Consider the following 17,029-nt stretch of genomic DNA (forward strand, 5'->3'; position numbering starts at 1 on the left):
TGAGACAAGAAAAAGAAAAGTGACAGAATAGATAGGAAATATATAATTTGGGCAATATATTTGCATATTAGAAGGGGGTAAAGTATTTCGACAGTGTAAAGTTAGAGAACAATAATTATTTCATAATATGCAGAATAGTTGTACCTAACATATTTTGCATGCAGACTCGCTATTCTTTACCCCCTCCCCTAGGTATATTTCATTAGGACTAACCAAACTTCACCTCTTTAGTGGTCGGCGCTATAATAGACAAGTACCTAAATATGTTTAGTTAAAACACGTTTAAAAAACACTAAATGTAACACTCCAAACCTTTATTAATTGCACAAAAGGACAAGAATCGATTCATTGGGAGTATTTTGAGTTTATATAAGTCGACCAAAGACAAAGGCAACGGGAAAGCTTAACAATGGAAGAAAATATGTTTCATAAAACAGATAATTTTTTAGTATATCTATTAAGAAAATGATTCTTATCTGGGAAATACATAGTTTTTCAAACGCATACCTCTGCCGTCAGTCATTTTGTATAGAGCGCTCATCATCATCCCCCCCCCATTTGGAAAATATAATTGCTAGTCATCCTTGTATCATCCTGCTCGAAGATACATTTGCTTTGGTCTAAAAGCACTTTAAAAATGCACTTTAAAAGCACTTTAAAAAGCACTAAAAGCACTTTAAAAATGAGCTTTTTAGGTGTCAAATCAAACTGCGTTTCTTTTGTCAGCCATGAGTGAAATATTTTAAAAATTTTCTTATTAAAAGTTGAGTTCTCAGAATTGTAGAAGTTTCTTAGATAATAGTTTCTTCTGTTGTATTAACCAAATTTCCAGTTCTGAAAAGTCAATTACTTCCAAATAGCTATTGGCACCTTAGAATGATATTATTTCAACACCTTTGGTATTTTAATAGACCACAAAAATCGCTTTGGAACAAAGTTTGAACAAAAGATCTGGACATTTATGATGCTAAATGCCGAAATACATAATCAAACTATCAAGACATGAATCTTCTGTATAAGGGACTTGTGCATCCCAAGCTTGAAGTTGGAATGTCTCCAGCCTCCCCTAATTTAATAGAAAACATAAAATTTCGGAAGATTTGCAGAGATGTGCCACCAAAGTGATGTATTTCTGGAATACTTAGAGTTGTCGGCAGAGCCCGGGGTGGATCCAGAGGTACCGGGGGGGGGGAATGAACCTCCTAAAATTTTTGTGGCACCTAATTACTGTTTTCTCTTTTTTACCCCTATTTTTAACTAAACTTGACAATATGGTTAATTATTGGTGACAATGTCACATTTCCCCCCCTCCCCCAAGATTCTGCTCTAGATCCACCTTTGGTAAAGCCTACATGGTTCATTTTCATACCGCAAAAATCCTCTGGGCGAGGAGATGTTTCATGCCTTAATCCCCTCTTCATGTGCGTACATCTCTTAGTATTTGCTTAACTGATCATTCAAAATTTGAACTGTTTCAAATAGGACATATTTTGCTGTAACACTGCTTGGTTTTTTGCAGCTATGACGCATCAGTAGATTCATAGATAGATGTTTAGATAGGTAGATAGAGTGATAGAAGTATTAGAGAATTGTGTAAGTTGTTCTCTTTGTTTGTTAGGTTTTCTTTTTGTAGCCATGACCCATGTGGCTTTAAAGTAAAAATATCTATATATTAAGTGTGCGACATTATGTGTAATTATGTGAGTTAGTTTTATGGTATTATATGCCTTATTATGCGTGTTTTCGTTTTTGCAATTGTTAAGTTATTTTATTCTTATGTACTACGGTTTTGATTTTTATGTGTGCTATTATCATGTCTTAAATAATTTGTGTGTACATGTTGTTGTTTTTTTCTGACGTGGCCCAACGAGGCTTTTGCTGCAATAAATATCTATCCATCTATCTATTGCAGATCAATTCTCAACATTTTATACAGAGTAATTACTCTTTTAATTCATCTAAATGTAAGTAAATTTAAATATGAAATATTAAATAAATTTATATTTACAAATTAAATATATTAATAATTTTAGTATATTAATTTAATCAAATAATTTATTTAGTATAATAATAAATAATATTAATATAAATTTATATTAAATTAAATATAAATTTATATCTAATCTATTTAAACTCATATATATATTAAAATGTCTAAATTTATTTTTATAAAAAGTTAGTGTATATTACTCTTTGTAATTTATATAAAGTTTATATGAGGTAATTACTCTTCGTCCTTTAACTTCTAAAATATAAACAAAATGTTCTTTAATTCTAAAGATGCTTGCGTAAGCAGTTTTAAAGTTCCACTACAAAGACTAGCAACAAACTCTTCTTTTTTTATTGAAGCACGTCCTAGATCGTGACTTAACACAAGAGTTTCAATATGAATACAGAAAATATGAAGCTAAAAGCATAAAAGTTGTATAGGCATAATGTTTTCTAAGATAATCGATTTTTTGAGGGTTTCAGTTCAAAAAGAAGTTTAAAGCAGTTTTTCATAGAGAACTGATAACGACAAGATTATCTCTATTAAAATAAAATGAATGAAGGTGTCAAGCTTTGAAGAGAAGCTTGGTAGACAATGACTTTTTTTCAGAATATTTTCTTTTTTCATTTTTAAATGGTCTACAGAAGCGGATACTGAGGAGGGTGGAAACTCGTCCTAGTGTCAAAAAGAGGAATTATCAATAATATCTAGCGTTTGGGAACTTTCTTTGACCCCAAATCTCTCAGTATTTAGTCTTTTCAGGTACTTTAAAGCGGGGGGAGGGGAGTAAAAAACAGAATTATGTCCCCAGAAGGCCTACCATTTTAAGGTCGACTAGTCTACATAACCAGCCGAAATTTCCCAGGCCAGCCAAGGCCAATTTTGCCCACACTCGATTTTGACATAAAATAATTCTTGAAAATAAAATTGGTGATTAATTATCAATGAAAAAGAAATTCCATCTTCTATATTAGTGTATTGAAAATTACTCATATCAATCATTTTATTTCCCTTGATTTTTTCGCGTTTTAATGAAACTATTTTGTGCTACGCAGTAAGTGGCGCTAGTTGTCTTTATTCTCTTTCTCAAGTTTCCCATTCTCTTTGGCTAATGGTTCAAAAGTTTCGATTGCCCTATTATAATCTAAACTACTGATTAGTAAGATTTATTCTTGTAATCGTAAGCCTATTAATTAAAATAGTTGTTAAGAGAGAAGCTTTGATATAAAGAAAATGTAAACCAATTTTATTTACTTACTCCTCCGTTTTCCTTTTTCATTGCGACTGTTGAATTGGAAAAGCTAAGTGAATAATACACAAATCAAAGCTTAGAGTAAATAAATCTAAAATGCAATATATAGGTTACAATATAATTTATTTTCTAAAAACTTCAAATGAATATTTGAATTAAAGGCAATCTGTCAGAAAATGAAAAAGGAGATATTGATTGTATTTATTGATTGATTTATTGACCGTATTTTCTCCTTTTTATTCTACTAATACAAAAATTTTGATTTTTAGAAGATTTGGAATAGGAATTGTGATCTCATAAAAACAACCATCAATTATCTAATCGAAAAAAAACTGAAAAAAACTCCTTATTGAAAAAGGGCTCAGAGTCTCGAGAGAAATTTCCTGCGGATTGTTCTGGGTACGCGGCTGACTGACCGTATTTCAAACAGTAGGCTGTACGAAAAATGTGATTGAATCACGCTTTCTAGGACTATAATGAAAGAAGGGTTGAGATGGCTAGGGCATGCTGTGCGGGTGAAGGATGACAGATTGCCGAAGATTCTCCTTCTTGGCCAACCGTCTAGAGCTAAACGGAACGCAGGTCGTCCTCGTCTGGGGTGGGCGGAGGTTGTCGTAAAGAAAGATTTAAAGGAAATAGAAACTTCCTAGGAGGGTGTAAAGAGGGAGGCTTTGAATAGATTGGGATGGAGGAGGAGCGTGCGTAGTTGTTTTGACCTCAGGCGGCTTTGCGCTGCGGTGAGTTTCTAGCAGTAGCAGCAGTAGTAGCTAAGAGTCTGCCCATTGTAGTTTTGTTGGTTCCCAATAAATATGAAGTTAAGATTGCTATGAGTTAAGACCTTGCCTCTTTTAAAAGTGTGCCGTTCTTATATTATATTAAATTAAAAAAACAAGTTTTTTTTTAACTGAAAGTAAGGAGCGACATTAAAACTTAAAACGAACAGAAATTATTCCGTATATGAAACGGGCTGTCTCCTCCTCAACGCCTCGCTCTTTACGCTAAAGTTTTTCATTGTTTAAAAAATAAAGTTGTGAGACAGAGTCAAACTTTAGCGTAAAGAGCCAAGCGTTGAGGAGGGTACAGCCCCTTTCATATATAGAATAATTTCTATTCGTTTTATGTTTTAATGTTGCTCCTTACTTTCAGTTTAAAAAAAAGCTTGTTTTTGTTATTTAACTTCTGAAAATTTTTGAATTAATGCAGGTTTTTATTTTGGCTCACAGTACATGAATAATTAAAACAAAATTTGTATAATAATTTTACTTTTTTTTGGGCTAAATGGCTTTTCCGAAAGCTGTTTAATTTTATTTATGAACTTCTTATTAGTAATAAATATACATAACTTAGGAATTAAGTTAATTAACGAACTTTTATATTTGTACATTTTTATTACGTATATTAGAGGGTTCGCCCCCTAGTCAATGCCTCAATCTTTACACTAAAGTTTGAATTTGTTTCCAATTCTTTAGGAATGACCCCGTAATCACAAAGGCCGTATAACGTGATAATAATCAGGTTAGCACGAACTGTTTGATACGGGAAGAAAATGTTTTTTCATGACTCGCACGCGTATTTTGATTGGATTCAGAATCATGAGTCTTAGCACGGAAGACTTTGCATCCATGATCAGGTGCAAATTAGGGGCCTGTTCCTCTGATACTCCATTTAGATTTGATTAAATTAATATGGATGAACAGGAAAATTCCAAGTCAAAGAAGCTACCAGGGATGTATTAGAATCGCCTTCCTTGTGCTGAGTGATTCAAAGATATAGTTAGAGCGTGTAGAAGCAGAAAAAAGGGAAACGAGAAAAATATAAAAAAAAGAAATATATATATATATATATATATATATATATATATATATATATATATATATATATATATATATATATATATATATATATATATATATATATATATATATATATATATATATATATATAAATATATATATATATATATATATATATATATATATATATATATATATATATATATAATATATATACAATTTGCTGGTTTGGTATAAACATTGTTCTTTTTTTATTTCTTGGATTTAGATTTTATTCAATTTTAGGTTATTTTAGATTTTATCTTTGTTTCTTCGCGTTGAAGATGCCTTGTTTTATACAGGCGAAACATCCGCGTCGTCTTAATTTGTCTTTTCATTCCACTGGCCGTAGTCCTGATCTTCTCTTCATCTCGAGATTTGTCTTTCTCTTGGTTTTTGTCATGGCTGGCTAGTTCCACTTTATATCTTTCGTTTAAATGAAGAAGGAGAGACAAATGATGTGAAATTCTAAAGATCAGGGCAAAAAGACACTTTGGCTTTACAATAAAAGTGTATACTCGTTTAGGCAGGTATTTCATCACCCCTCTACCCGCATGTGCATATGTTTTCTTAGTTTTTTGCTTTATTCATTAATACCAAGCTTTCTTTTTTTAAATTTTCAAAGCTTTGTTGGGATTTGAATCAGATAGAAACAAGGTAATTTGACAATGAATTGACGGTAGTATCCTATCCATGGTTTCCACGATGTCCATAGCAGATTCCCATAGAATTCCTGTAACATGCCCAGGATTTCCGTGACAGCCCCTTTTTTCTAGAAGACACACCCATGTTTCCATGACCATGTGTTATATCAATGTTTACCTATGTAATATGGATGACGCAATCTTACTTCAGTATTAAAAAAGAGGAAAGTAAGAGATGTAGGCGTTAGGAAACGTTTACATTTGGTTACTGTGTAATAGAGGATGACGCAATCGTGCGTGACTCAAAAAGTTTTAAGTCACAGGGGGTGTTTAGTAATTGGAGTTGAAAGTCATGGTAACTTAGTGGATTTATCGGGAATAACTTATTGGCAGCACATATCTTACGTAATGACAGAGCACATCTTACGAAATGACAGCGCACATGTTACGGAATAACAGGGCCACACAGAGGAATTTTATTAAGACATTTCAAGGCGTTTCAAGATGTTTCAAGACGTTTCTTAAGACATTTTTCTTTAAGAGGTTTCAAGACGTTTTTTTCTTTCAAGGCGTTTTTTCTTCCTTTTTTTCTTTCTTTCAAGGCGTTTTTTTTTCAGTTTTTACGCAATGAGGAATTTTTGTGGATGATGCATTCCCACGCGAACCGTTCCTTCAGAGTCCATGAGAGCGTCCCCGCTTTTAAATGAGGAGGACACATACGTAGGGCGTTACACAATACTTTTTTTCAGGATATTTCTCAAGGGATCATGATGTTCTAATGATTTTGGTCATCATTAGGACTTGAAAGACCAATTTCTATCCATTAGAACAACGCCCCAGACGGCAGGACCAGCAGGCATTTCCAATATTCTGTTCTGGCTAATACATTCTAGAAATAGCCGAGTGCATGTGAGGACAATTCCTATGTTTCGCTTGCTAGAATAATGAGTGCGTATTTCCTACACCTGCGATAATTGACACGCAGAGGGGAAAATCTATTTCTAGAAATGATTGTTTCCAAGGCAAATGTGTAATTAGAAAAATTCTGAAAATAAGTTCTATGTATGTGAAGTAATCGCAAAACTATGTGTTTGCATTTTTTTTAATTTTAAAAGTTATAATTAATTTAAGTTACTGTTTGCAAGGCAAATGTGTAATTGGAGAAATTCTGAAAATACACCGTTTGTGAGAAAAGACTATGCAAATGGAAAAACAAAACTTGAAAAAACCTGACATAGGATAAATTTAAACAAAAAGCATGCGCAAATTAAATAAATGTATGAGTTTTAGCAGAAAATTCCAGGGGGCGGATGATATTAAAGCAAAAATTTTAGGCTCTATTGTGGTATTTCCGAGAACCTTTAACGAAATATAGCGTTTTTGAGACAGGGCAATGCAAATGGAAAAAAACAGAATATGAAAAGGCTTATAAAAGGATGAAATATAAACAAAAACAGCCGTAAATTAAAGAAAGAGGGGGGCTCCTATCAGGCAATTCCAGAGGAGGGATGGTTGTTATCAGAGATAAACTTTTAGGCACAATTGAAGTATTTCCAAGAGCCTAGCCTGTGTAGGTTAAAGTGAAAGCACTAGTAGCAAGACTGTTTCCAGTTTTGTCCGTAAAAGTTCGTTTTAAGTTTTGTAATATTTTCTCCAAATCTGAAAAGTCTTACCAAGATCTTACCAAAATTTTTGGTAAGATAATCCTTCCCTACATTTCTTTAAAAAAAATTGGGGAAATTCTAAAAATTCGTGGATCGTGAAAGCACTTGTACCATGAATTTTGGTAAGATCTCCGTGACCCCCATTTCTTTAATAAAAAACTATTTTTTTGTATTTTGCAAGAGTTATCTGTGTTTTGTAGGAATTATTTTGGATTATGTTTGAAGTTTTTTTCGTATTCTAGTAAGAAGTGCTTGGGGTACTGTTATAATTTTATTTTTTGTAGCAAGTATTTATGTTCTGTACCAAGTATTTTTCATTCTTTTAGAACTATTTTAGAATGTGCAGAACATTTTTGGTATTTTGTAAGAGTTGTTTCTGTTTCTGTTATTTTGTAAGAGTTGTTGTGGAATTATTTGGATTATGCTTGAATTTTTTTATTCCATAAGAAATGTTTAGAGGGACTTTAGAATTTCCGTGTTTTATAGCAAGTATTTTGGGTTCAATACCAACTATTTTTCATTCTCTTAGAAGATTTTAAGATTGTGTAAAGTAGGTTTTGTTTTTTGCAAGAATAATTGTGTTTCGTAGGAATATTTTAGGATGTATTTTTGTTTTCTAAGATTTTTTTTCGTTTTGTAAAAATTATTATTTTATTCGAAAGAAGAATTTTTGACGTTTTAGGTTGTATTTTTGTTTTGTAAGAATTATTTTTTTGTTTTGTAAAAAGTATTTTGTAAGAAGAATTTGCGATCTTTTAGGATGTATTGTTCTTTTGTAAGATGTATTTTTGTTCTGTAATAAGTATTTTATATTTTGTAAAGAGAATTTGTGATTTATTAGGATGTCCACTGTAGGATGTTATAGGGGCCGGTGCATTGTGTGACGCTGGCCTCAATTGCGAGAAGTCATCAGAAGAGACATTATTGAGGGTTTTTCATTAAGTTTAAAGGATCAATTCTATTGCAAATAAATATTTTTTCTGGAAAAATGCCCCCGAAAAATGCCATGTGCGATAATGCCTGTTAGAGGGTGCCGTGTGTCAACCATTCAGTGTCACAGCCTCGGAATTACCATGGAACATCGCAATCTAGCAATGAAATATCAAGTCCTGTTCTTCAAATAAAAACCAATGGTCATTTTTAGTTTACAATATTTATTTATGAGAGAAAAGGGTTAAAAAACCCTTTTGTGTGGTAATTTGTGCCCCAGAGGGTGTTGTCGGGGGTGGTACATTGTGCCAAGCTGGCCTAAATTGTCAGGAGTCATGAGAAGAAACTCTAATGGGTTTTTTCATTAAGTTTAAACGATCAGTTCTAGTGTAAATGATTATTTTTGCAGGAAACACCCCCCCGAAAACTGTCATATGTTTGATAATGCCAGCTAAAGGATGTCGTGTGTCAATCGTTCAGTTTTAGAAGCTTGGAATTACAATGAAACATCAAAATCTAGCAATAAAATGTCAATTTTCCGCTGTTCAAACAAAGTAATGGTAATTTTTTAGGTTACAAAATTTTCATTTTACAAAAAAGGTTGAAAATGTCCTAGGGGGTGATAAGGGGGTGTGCCACATGGACGACAGAGGGGGAAGGTGCGTGATGTCGTGGTGGTTTAGGGGTGTTTTGGAGGTTATTATGATAGGCTTGGCTTGTGAAAACTTGAATCACCAGATTGAATACATAATTTTTAACAATAAATTTCTGAGAAATGTCCTGGGGGTGATGATATTATGTAAGGGTGCAGCGAAGCAGTAATAGTGTAACACTGTGGCATGAATTGCTTGAAGTATCACGCTTTAGCAATGAAATGCCGGGCCCCGTTGTTCAAATAAAAAACAATGTTAAATTTAGATTCAAAAGCTTTTTTTGGAGTGAAAAGGTTGAAAATTGCCTAGGGGGGAGTTGGAATGTGCCACATGGATGGCAGGCGTGTAATTCCGTGGTAGCGTGATGTGTTTCGGACGTTATTATAATAGGCTCGGCTCACGAAAACTTGAATCACCGGATTGAATGCGTAAATTTTAACAAGAAATGTATGAAAATATATTGAAGAGAACAATCTGAATCAATCTATAAGAAAGGATTAACTTTAAAACTAGCGAGATTCTAGTATATTATAGATTCTAGTATAGATCCTAGTATAGCGAAGGGGAATAGTCTGGGTCCAAAGAAACGAAATATTTTCATTAAAGCCCTCGAAATAATAAAATAGAGCCTAAAAAATTACCTCTAATTTCAACCCCGTCCCCCCTGTAATTGTCTGCTAGGACCCATACCTTTCTTTAATTTACGCATGCATAATTTAAGTTTGCACATTCTTGTCTTAAAAACGCTATATTTCCGTTAATGGCTCTCGGAAATACCTCAATAGTGCCTAAAATTTACCTCTGATAACAGCCCCTCCTCTCGAATTGCCTGCTAGAAGCTCCATGTTTCTTTAATTTATTGCTTATATTTTATCCTTTTATAAGCCTTTTCATCTACAATTTTTTCCATTTGTATAGTCATGTCTCACAAAACGCTGTATTTCGTTAAAGACTCTCGGAAATACCTCAATAGAGCCTAAAAGTCTTGCTCTAATATCAACTCCCCCCCTGGATTGTCAAATAGGACCCATAGCTTTCTTTAATTTACGTATTTTTTTTGCTTATATTTTATCCTATGTCAGGTTTTTTCACGCTTTGTTTTTTTCCATTTGCATAGTCTTGTCTTAAAAACGCTGTATTTTCAGAGTTTCTCCAACTACACATTTGACTTACAAACAGTAACTTAATTATAACGCTTCTTAAAAAAATAAAAAGAATGCAAATACCTAGCTTGACGATTACTCCGCATACATAGAACTTATTTTCAGAATTTCTCTAATTACACATTTGCCTTGGAAACAATAATTTCTAGAAAATAAATTTTTCCCTTTGCGTGTCAATTATCACAGGTGTAGGAAACACGCTATCATCATTCTGGCAAGTGAAACAAAGGAATTCTCCTCGCATGCAATAGGCTATTGCTAGAATATATTATCCAGAACAGAATATTGGAAAGAGCCTGCTGGTCCTGGCGTCTGGGGCGTTGTTCTATTGGACGGAAATTGGTCTTTCGAATCCTAATAAAGACAAAGATCATTAGAATATAATGATCCTTTGAGAAATGTCCTGGAAAAAAGTATTATGTAACACCCTACGTATTCGTCCTCCTCAATTAAATGCGGGGGATTCCCTCATGGACTCAAGAAACGGTTCGTGTCGGAATGCATCATCCGTAAACATTCCTCATTACGTAAAACTAAAAAACAGCCCTGAGAGAAAGAAAGAGGAAGAAAAACGCCTTGAAAGAAAAAGGGAAAAAAGGCTTTGAAAGAAAAAAAAAGTCTTGAAATTTCTTAAAGAAAAATGTCTTAAGAAACGTCTTGAAATGTCTTAATGAAATTCCTCTGCGTGACCCTGTCTTTATGCAGCATGTGAGCTATCATTACGTAAGATTTGCGCTGTCATTACGTAAGATGTATGCTGTCATTACGTAAGATGTGTGCTGCCATTGTGTAATCCGCTAAGTCACAATAGTTGTTTCCTCGGCATTGATCAGGTACAAATAGATGGTAAGATGAACAGTTGTGTTTTTTCCTAAAATTCCCTCTATATCTAACAGTTCACAGTAACGAAATATAAGTAAGGCGCGACGCTGCTCAATAGTAACCGAAACCCTAAAAACCCAATTTTGATATCGATGCATCTAAATTGTCGATATCAAAATTATATCAAAAGAATTAACTTATTATGCTGATTCCAAATATATGAGAAATTAGCCTGAGTTTTAAAAAAGGGGGGAAACACCACCTAAAAGCCAATGTATCTTAATCAATATTAGATCAAATACAATTCAAAATCAGATTCAGCGTGTCAGAAAACTTTTTTGTAGAGGTTCCAAAGTCCTATCAGCAAAAACATGTAATTTGCCAAAGAAATCTTTGCCAAAGAAAGATCATGGATCCGTGTTTTTTTTTGTTTGTTTGTTTTTGTTTTTTTATGTTTTATCGTGTCGAGCCAATCGTCCTAGATTATCTCCTCCAGGAGAGGGCTCATTCGAACAGAAAGTAAAAATTCTAGCGCGCTTTTTAAGTGACCTAAAAGATAGGATGGCCACTAGCCCCCCTCCCTTGCCCCTTTTTCTAAAATCAGCCTAACGAAATCTTGAAGAAAACTGTGCCTTTAGAGATAACATGACAGTCCACAGCCCCTGGGGAAAGATCCTTAAGCTATGAAATTTGCCCATTGTTTACGTATACTATTTGTTATTCGGTAGTTTGCATATATTTTTCGGGCGAGGGGGGAAGTGGTGAATTTAGTACCTGGGGGATTTCTGATTGGAAATATTTTCCATGGGGGGAGAATTTTTCGGGGTTAAAGTTTTCAGGGGATATGTTGCACTGGAGGAATCGCCTATACGATATCCTTTTTATTTGTCTTACTTTCTCTCTGCCGACATAATTTTACGTATGGAGATTTTAAGGGTAATTGTACGGGGTAAATTTTCTCACCGGTATTGAATTGTCTAGAGTACTACTTCCATGAGAAGGATAGGCCCGTGGAGGTGGGGCCAGATTTCCGGGCAGTATTTAAAAAATATCGGAAATCAAATTTTTAAAAAATAAGTTTTTTTCAACTGAAAGTAAGGAGCAACAATAAAACTTAAAAGGAAAAGAAATTATAGCCTATTTGAAGGATCCCCTCCTCAACACCTCGCTCTTTAAGCTAAAGTTTGAATTTCGTTCCCAATTCTCTAATAACAACTCACGAGTTGTTTAATTAGAGCAATAAGAAGATTTTGTAAGTACTAAAAATCTTTAGTGTGGAAAGGGAGGTGTTGAGGAGGAGACAACCCCTTCATATACATAAAATTCCTGTTCTTCTTAAGTTTTAATATTGCTCCTTACTTTCAGTTGGAAAAAGCTTTTTTTATTTATTTAATTACCAGAAGACTGGCTAATCGGTTATCAGGATTGATGGAATTTACGAACAAATTAACCATAGATTACAGAGTTAGACTTAATATTAGTATTATTGGGAGTTCTTTTTAGAAACTCGTAGTTTGGACCTCCACGGATTGCATGAAAATATATAAAGCAAATCTTTTGAACGAATGCAAACAGAAAACACGGAATTTTGGTACAAAATTTACTTCATTCAAGGAATTTTTAGGTGACTTATTTGTATTGTAACCTCTTCAAAAGTCCAGAAGGTGTTAATTTTATTGTCGAAACTGCCAACTGTTATCTCCTAAGCTCGATCCGAATGTTTATTCTAATTTCTTTTTTTTTAGTCATGGTAGGATCTCGCATGATAAAAATTTGCAAAGTAATCTTGCAAAATTGTTGCTTACAATGTTTAGATTGAGTGTGGCTTGCTTTTATTTTAAAACGCTATGGGTTCCCACACTTGTAATTATCTGGATCTTTTTTGCCACCTACTCTATTACGAAAGCCAGTAGTAATTAAATATTCGAGCTAGATAAGAGATAATCTGGTTAACAGTTCCTCTTTTAGATTGGACGACTCTAGTTTTTTCTTCATAAAAAGAAATATTACACTTCAACATGCTGACTCCAATAGATTGCCATCTTTTTTATTACTTATATTGAGGGTGGTTTGCGATGATTTCTAAATTATGCATTAAGGATGTTTTACAGACAATTAGCGTTGATGTTTGCAGCAGCATAAATTCACAAGAAAACTTTGGAGGGGGGATGTATTTTTCACAAAATATGGTATGTTAAGTCTGTCCTTTTTTCATTTCTCTCGTAAAAAAGGCATTTTTCAGCGAGAGTGTCCCAAAAAGGGTGTTATTCAAAATCTAGGAGGAGGGAGACAAAACACATAGGGAGCATTGTGTGTTAGCTATATCAAAACCACAACATCAATAATTTGTGTGCATTTGGCTTAAATCCAGCTAGTAAGTCCAATCACACCAACAAAAAAAAAATCTAGTCAGGACCAGGTCCACAGGAACTAGGACCTGGACATATCCTAGGCCCACTAGATCTGTCCCAGGTCCACTAGGACCAGTTCTACTGGTCGACTGGGACTAGGAGCTAGGTCCAGAAGGTCCCAATAAATTATTGAATCGATGGCTACAACAGGAGCCACTTCGGAATCACGATAGTTACTGCTTTTCATACATAGCATCACATGATATCCATTTAGTGGCTATAAAATTGATATATTATTGCTAACAATGTTTTAAATATCGATCCTTCAAGCTTATAAAAACTTTCTAAAAATCATACAATTTTATTTGAGATTGAACAAATATTATTGTTCTATTATTATCTATTTTAATATCTATTATTATCGTATTGTTTATTATTAAATATTATCTTATTTTATCGATATATGTTATCTATTATATTATTTATTATTCATTATATTTTTTATTATTATGCATTATTATATACATATTATTTATTATTGTTACCAATATTATCTATTAACACTGAATATTTTTGCTTAATATATTTGTTTGGTTCCAGAATCATCGTTTAAAACAGAAATTTAGACTTCTCCTGTGTATTATGTTTTAAACTGTTTTGGATCACTTTTGAGGTCCTGTAGTCACTATTTAGTTTCAAAAGGACTCACTTTCAGGCTTCTCCCTGAATCAAATCTGACAAAACCACACAATTTTACTTTTAATTTAATATTACCAAAGTACCACTTTAACGCTCTAAATATTATTGTAAATTGATATAACTACCACTTTTTTTAATTTAATATTACCAAAGTACCACTTTAACGCTCTAAATATTATTGTAACTCGATATAACTACCACTTTTTTTAATTTAATATTACCAAAGTACCACTTTAACGCTCTAAATATTATTGAAACTCGATATAACTACCACTTCCCAACTTGGTGGATCTTTATGATATGAATTAAACCTATAGCTGATAGTTTTGAAATAATCTTTACATTAGTTTACTATACCAAAGATTAAAATAAGATTAATCTTTATATTAAGGTTAATCTTAAGCCAAAGATTAGTTTTTATATCAAATTAAAATAATTAATATTGAAAAAAATGAATGAACAAAGAGTGACCGATGAGCTAAAAAGCTCTGTTCACGAAATAAACAAATACGTCTGGATGAAGTAGCATATGGAAAAATACGTCTGGTGAAATGGTTTCGCGTTCTATTATACTTTTCAGTCCAACTCAGTCCAAGTCTGAATTATGAAATGAAATACTAGAAAACAGCAGGATTAACGTTTCTTCCTTAAGAGGAACAGCCAGTTTCAACGTTGTGCAAATCTGGTTCTAAAGAGATGTTTTGTATGTAAGAAAATAATCTGCGCAAGATACTACGACACCTGAGCTCTTTTCTTAAAACCTAGATGCCACTAATTAAACTTTTCCCTAGCAAAGTGAGTTTGTTTTTCAGGTTCGGTATATTTTTGGCAAAGCAGCAGAAGCGGTCTGACATCTTTCTGCTGAGCAGCATAAAGATTGGACGGAAATGGAGTGTTCCGTCTCAATTACTTGGACTATCTGTCTTGGCTTTTCTCTGTCTACAATTAGCCATGTCTTGATGGCAACTATGCAACCTACTGCAAAATGCTTGATAACTTCAATTCAAAATCAACGGACTCGGTCGCAGTAGGTTGCATAGCCTAGTTGGCATCAATACATGGCTAATTGTAGACAGAGAAAAGCTAAGACAGATAGTCCAAGTAATTGAGAGGCAAATGTTTATATGACTAGGGCAAAGGGCAGGAGTATGCATAACTCTCTTATTGGACACATACTTGTTTGTTAGTTTTTAGAAAGGCATGCCTGCCTAGAGTCTCAGGCATGAAAACCTAGATGGCATCTATTAAGCGCACTTTTCACTAGCAACATGGATTTACTTTCAGGTTTGGCACATTTTTGGGAAAGCACGAGAAACAGTACCAAACCTTTCTGCAGTGCAGAATGAAAAGTTTGGGATTTATGCGACCATAAGGCATTGGAACTGTAAAAAATTGTATGGTACAATTAAATGCATCCATAATGAAGTTAAACTTTGTAGATTTACGGTCAGTCAAGCAAAAGTTTAATTTCTATTAATCGCATATCGATCACAGAAACCAATTCCATATAAAAAGCAGTGATTTTTATATTCACAATTTATAGTTAAAATTTGAAATCGCTTAGGAAACATGTTTCTACCGATTAAAAATAATCGGTTTGTTTCTATTACTATTATTGACCTTTCAACTGCTTGTTTTGATTTTTTTTTTCAAAATCTGTATTTTTTTAATTATTTTGTTTGTTTTAAAAATGACTTGCGTTTCAAGTTTAGATAGCTGGGTTTCCATTTAATTTATGATTAAATTATCTTTCTCTGTCTAATTGTGTTTTTACTTTTCTTATAGTTTAAGATTCGTAATTTTAATTCTTTTTAGACTTCTTATTCTACCTCAAAGCCCCCTTTCTCAATTGTAGCTTTTTCGATCATTTGAATATGCAGCCGAAATATTTCTGTGGCATTTTGATAAAAAGGCATAAGTCCATTTTTCCTATTTTTACAGGAGACCGAAATGGAAATAAAAACGCACAATGAACAAAACTTTTTCACAAATCAGAATTTAAGAAACTTGAAACTTTAAAGACTGATTTCTAGCTAACTTTTTTATTGGGATTCGCTGGAAGTGTCAAAATCGCTGAATTGTTCGTTACATAGAAGATAATATACTTATACCCATTTTACGCTCTTTTGGAACAATTAACTTGTTCTGAATTAAAGATAAGCCCATATTGAATAAGCAGATCAATAGATCTCTTTAAGCTCTTCCGAACCATGTGCCTAACTCATTTTCAGAAAAAGTGGACTTAAGCCCTTTCTTCAAAACGCCACTGACTTGACTCTACATGTTCTTTAGAAAGTCGCTTGATTTTAAATCCATTTTTTAGATTTTTCCTCTTTTTTTATCTGTTTTACGTAAGTACAGACAGATATTGAAAAGAAAGAAAGAAATACTTACTGCTAGCTTCTGTCTGATCCTATTTGCTGTTCCTTCCCCGCAAAGCTTTTGCATCAATTCTAATGCAGTTTCGGCGTCCATTAGCGTCTCACTAGATGAAGCGGCTTCCCTTTCAAATACTTCCCGTAACCATCTCTCTCTTACTGATGACTGCTCATCAGTGTTGCCAGTTGAATCTAAAATAGATTTAGGATTTCTCAGATGATGAATCAAACCCACTACCAACGTGTACATCTAAAATTTCTTTTTTACAATTTATTTTTGAATGGCTGACTAGTTTCAGTATATGAAGATTAATTTTTTACTGAAAAGTTTGATAAAAATATAGAAAAGTTTCAAAATTTCTGAGCTCTCAGCCTCGATTCAAAATAAATTGAATAAAATTTACCAAGAGTTTGGTACACGAAATAAAAAATTGGGTAAATTATAAAACATCACTAGATTTCATCACCGCAAATATGTATAATAAGTACGGTAATTAATCAAAAGGGTGTTTTCTAAAGGTGTTGATACGATACGTCCGTCTTTTTTGGCAGATGTTCTAATAAATTTAAGATCTTCCTTCCCCTCTTCTTGTAAGGGATGGACAGAAAACGCAGAAGGTCTAATGGGACACTAGGTTCTTGCTTTTCATT

The 17,029-nt window shown here is 33.3% G+C and overlaps 1 protein-coding gene across 3 annotated transcripts in view; it reads right to left on the reverse strand.

Annotated features, from left to right (window-relative positions):
• The window catches only part of LOC148942667 (inactive phospholipase C-like protein 1), a 440,344-nt gene that overhangs the window by 387,901 nt on the left and 35,414 nt on the right, over nucleotides 1–17,029 (reverse strand). For all 3 annotated transcript variants that reach the window (XR_016143118.1, XM_089102764.1, XM_089102765.1), the window contains exon 4: nucleotides 16,395–16,570. Coding sequence is in view for 2 of the 3 variants with exons in the window: in XM_089102764.1 (XP_088958890.1) it covers nucleotides 16,395–16,570 (176 nt within the window). In the remaining variant the exon portion in view is untranslated. The remainder of the gene's footprint in view (nucleotides 1–16,394; nucleotides 16,571–17,029) is intronic.

The sequence above is a fragment of the Artemia sp. Qi Xiang Cuo genome, chromosome 16 (genome assembly GCF_049724085.1).
Source record: "Artemia sp. Qi Xiang Cuo chromosome 16, ASM4972408v1, whole genome shotgun sequence".
NCBI lineage: Eukaryota > Metazoa > Arthropoda > Branchiopoda > Anostraca > Artemiidae > Artemia > Artemia sp. Qi Xiang Cuo.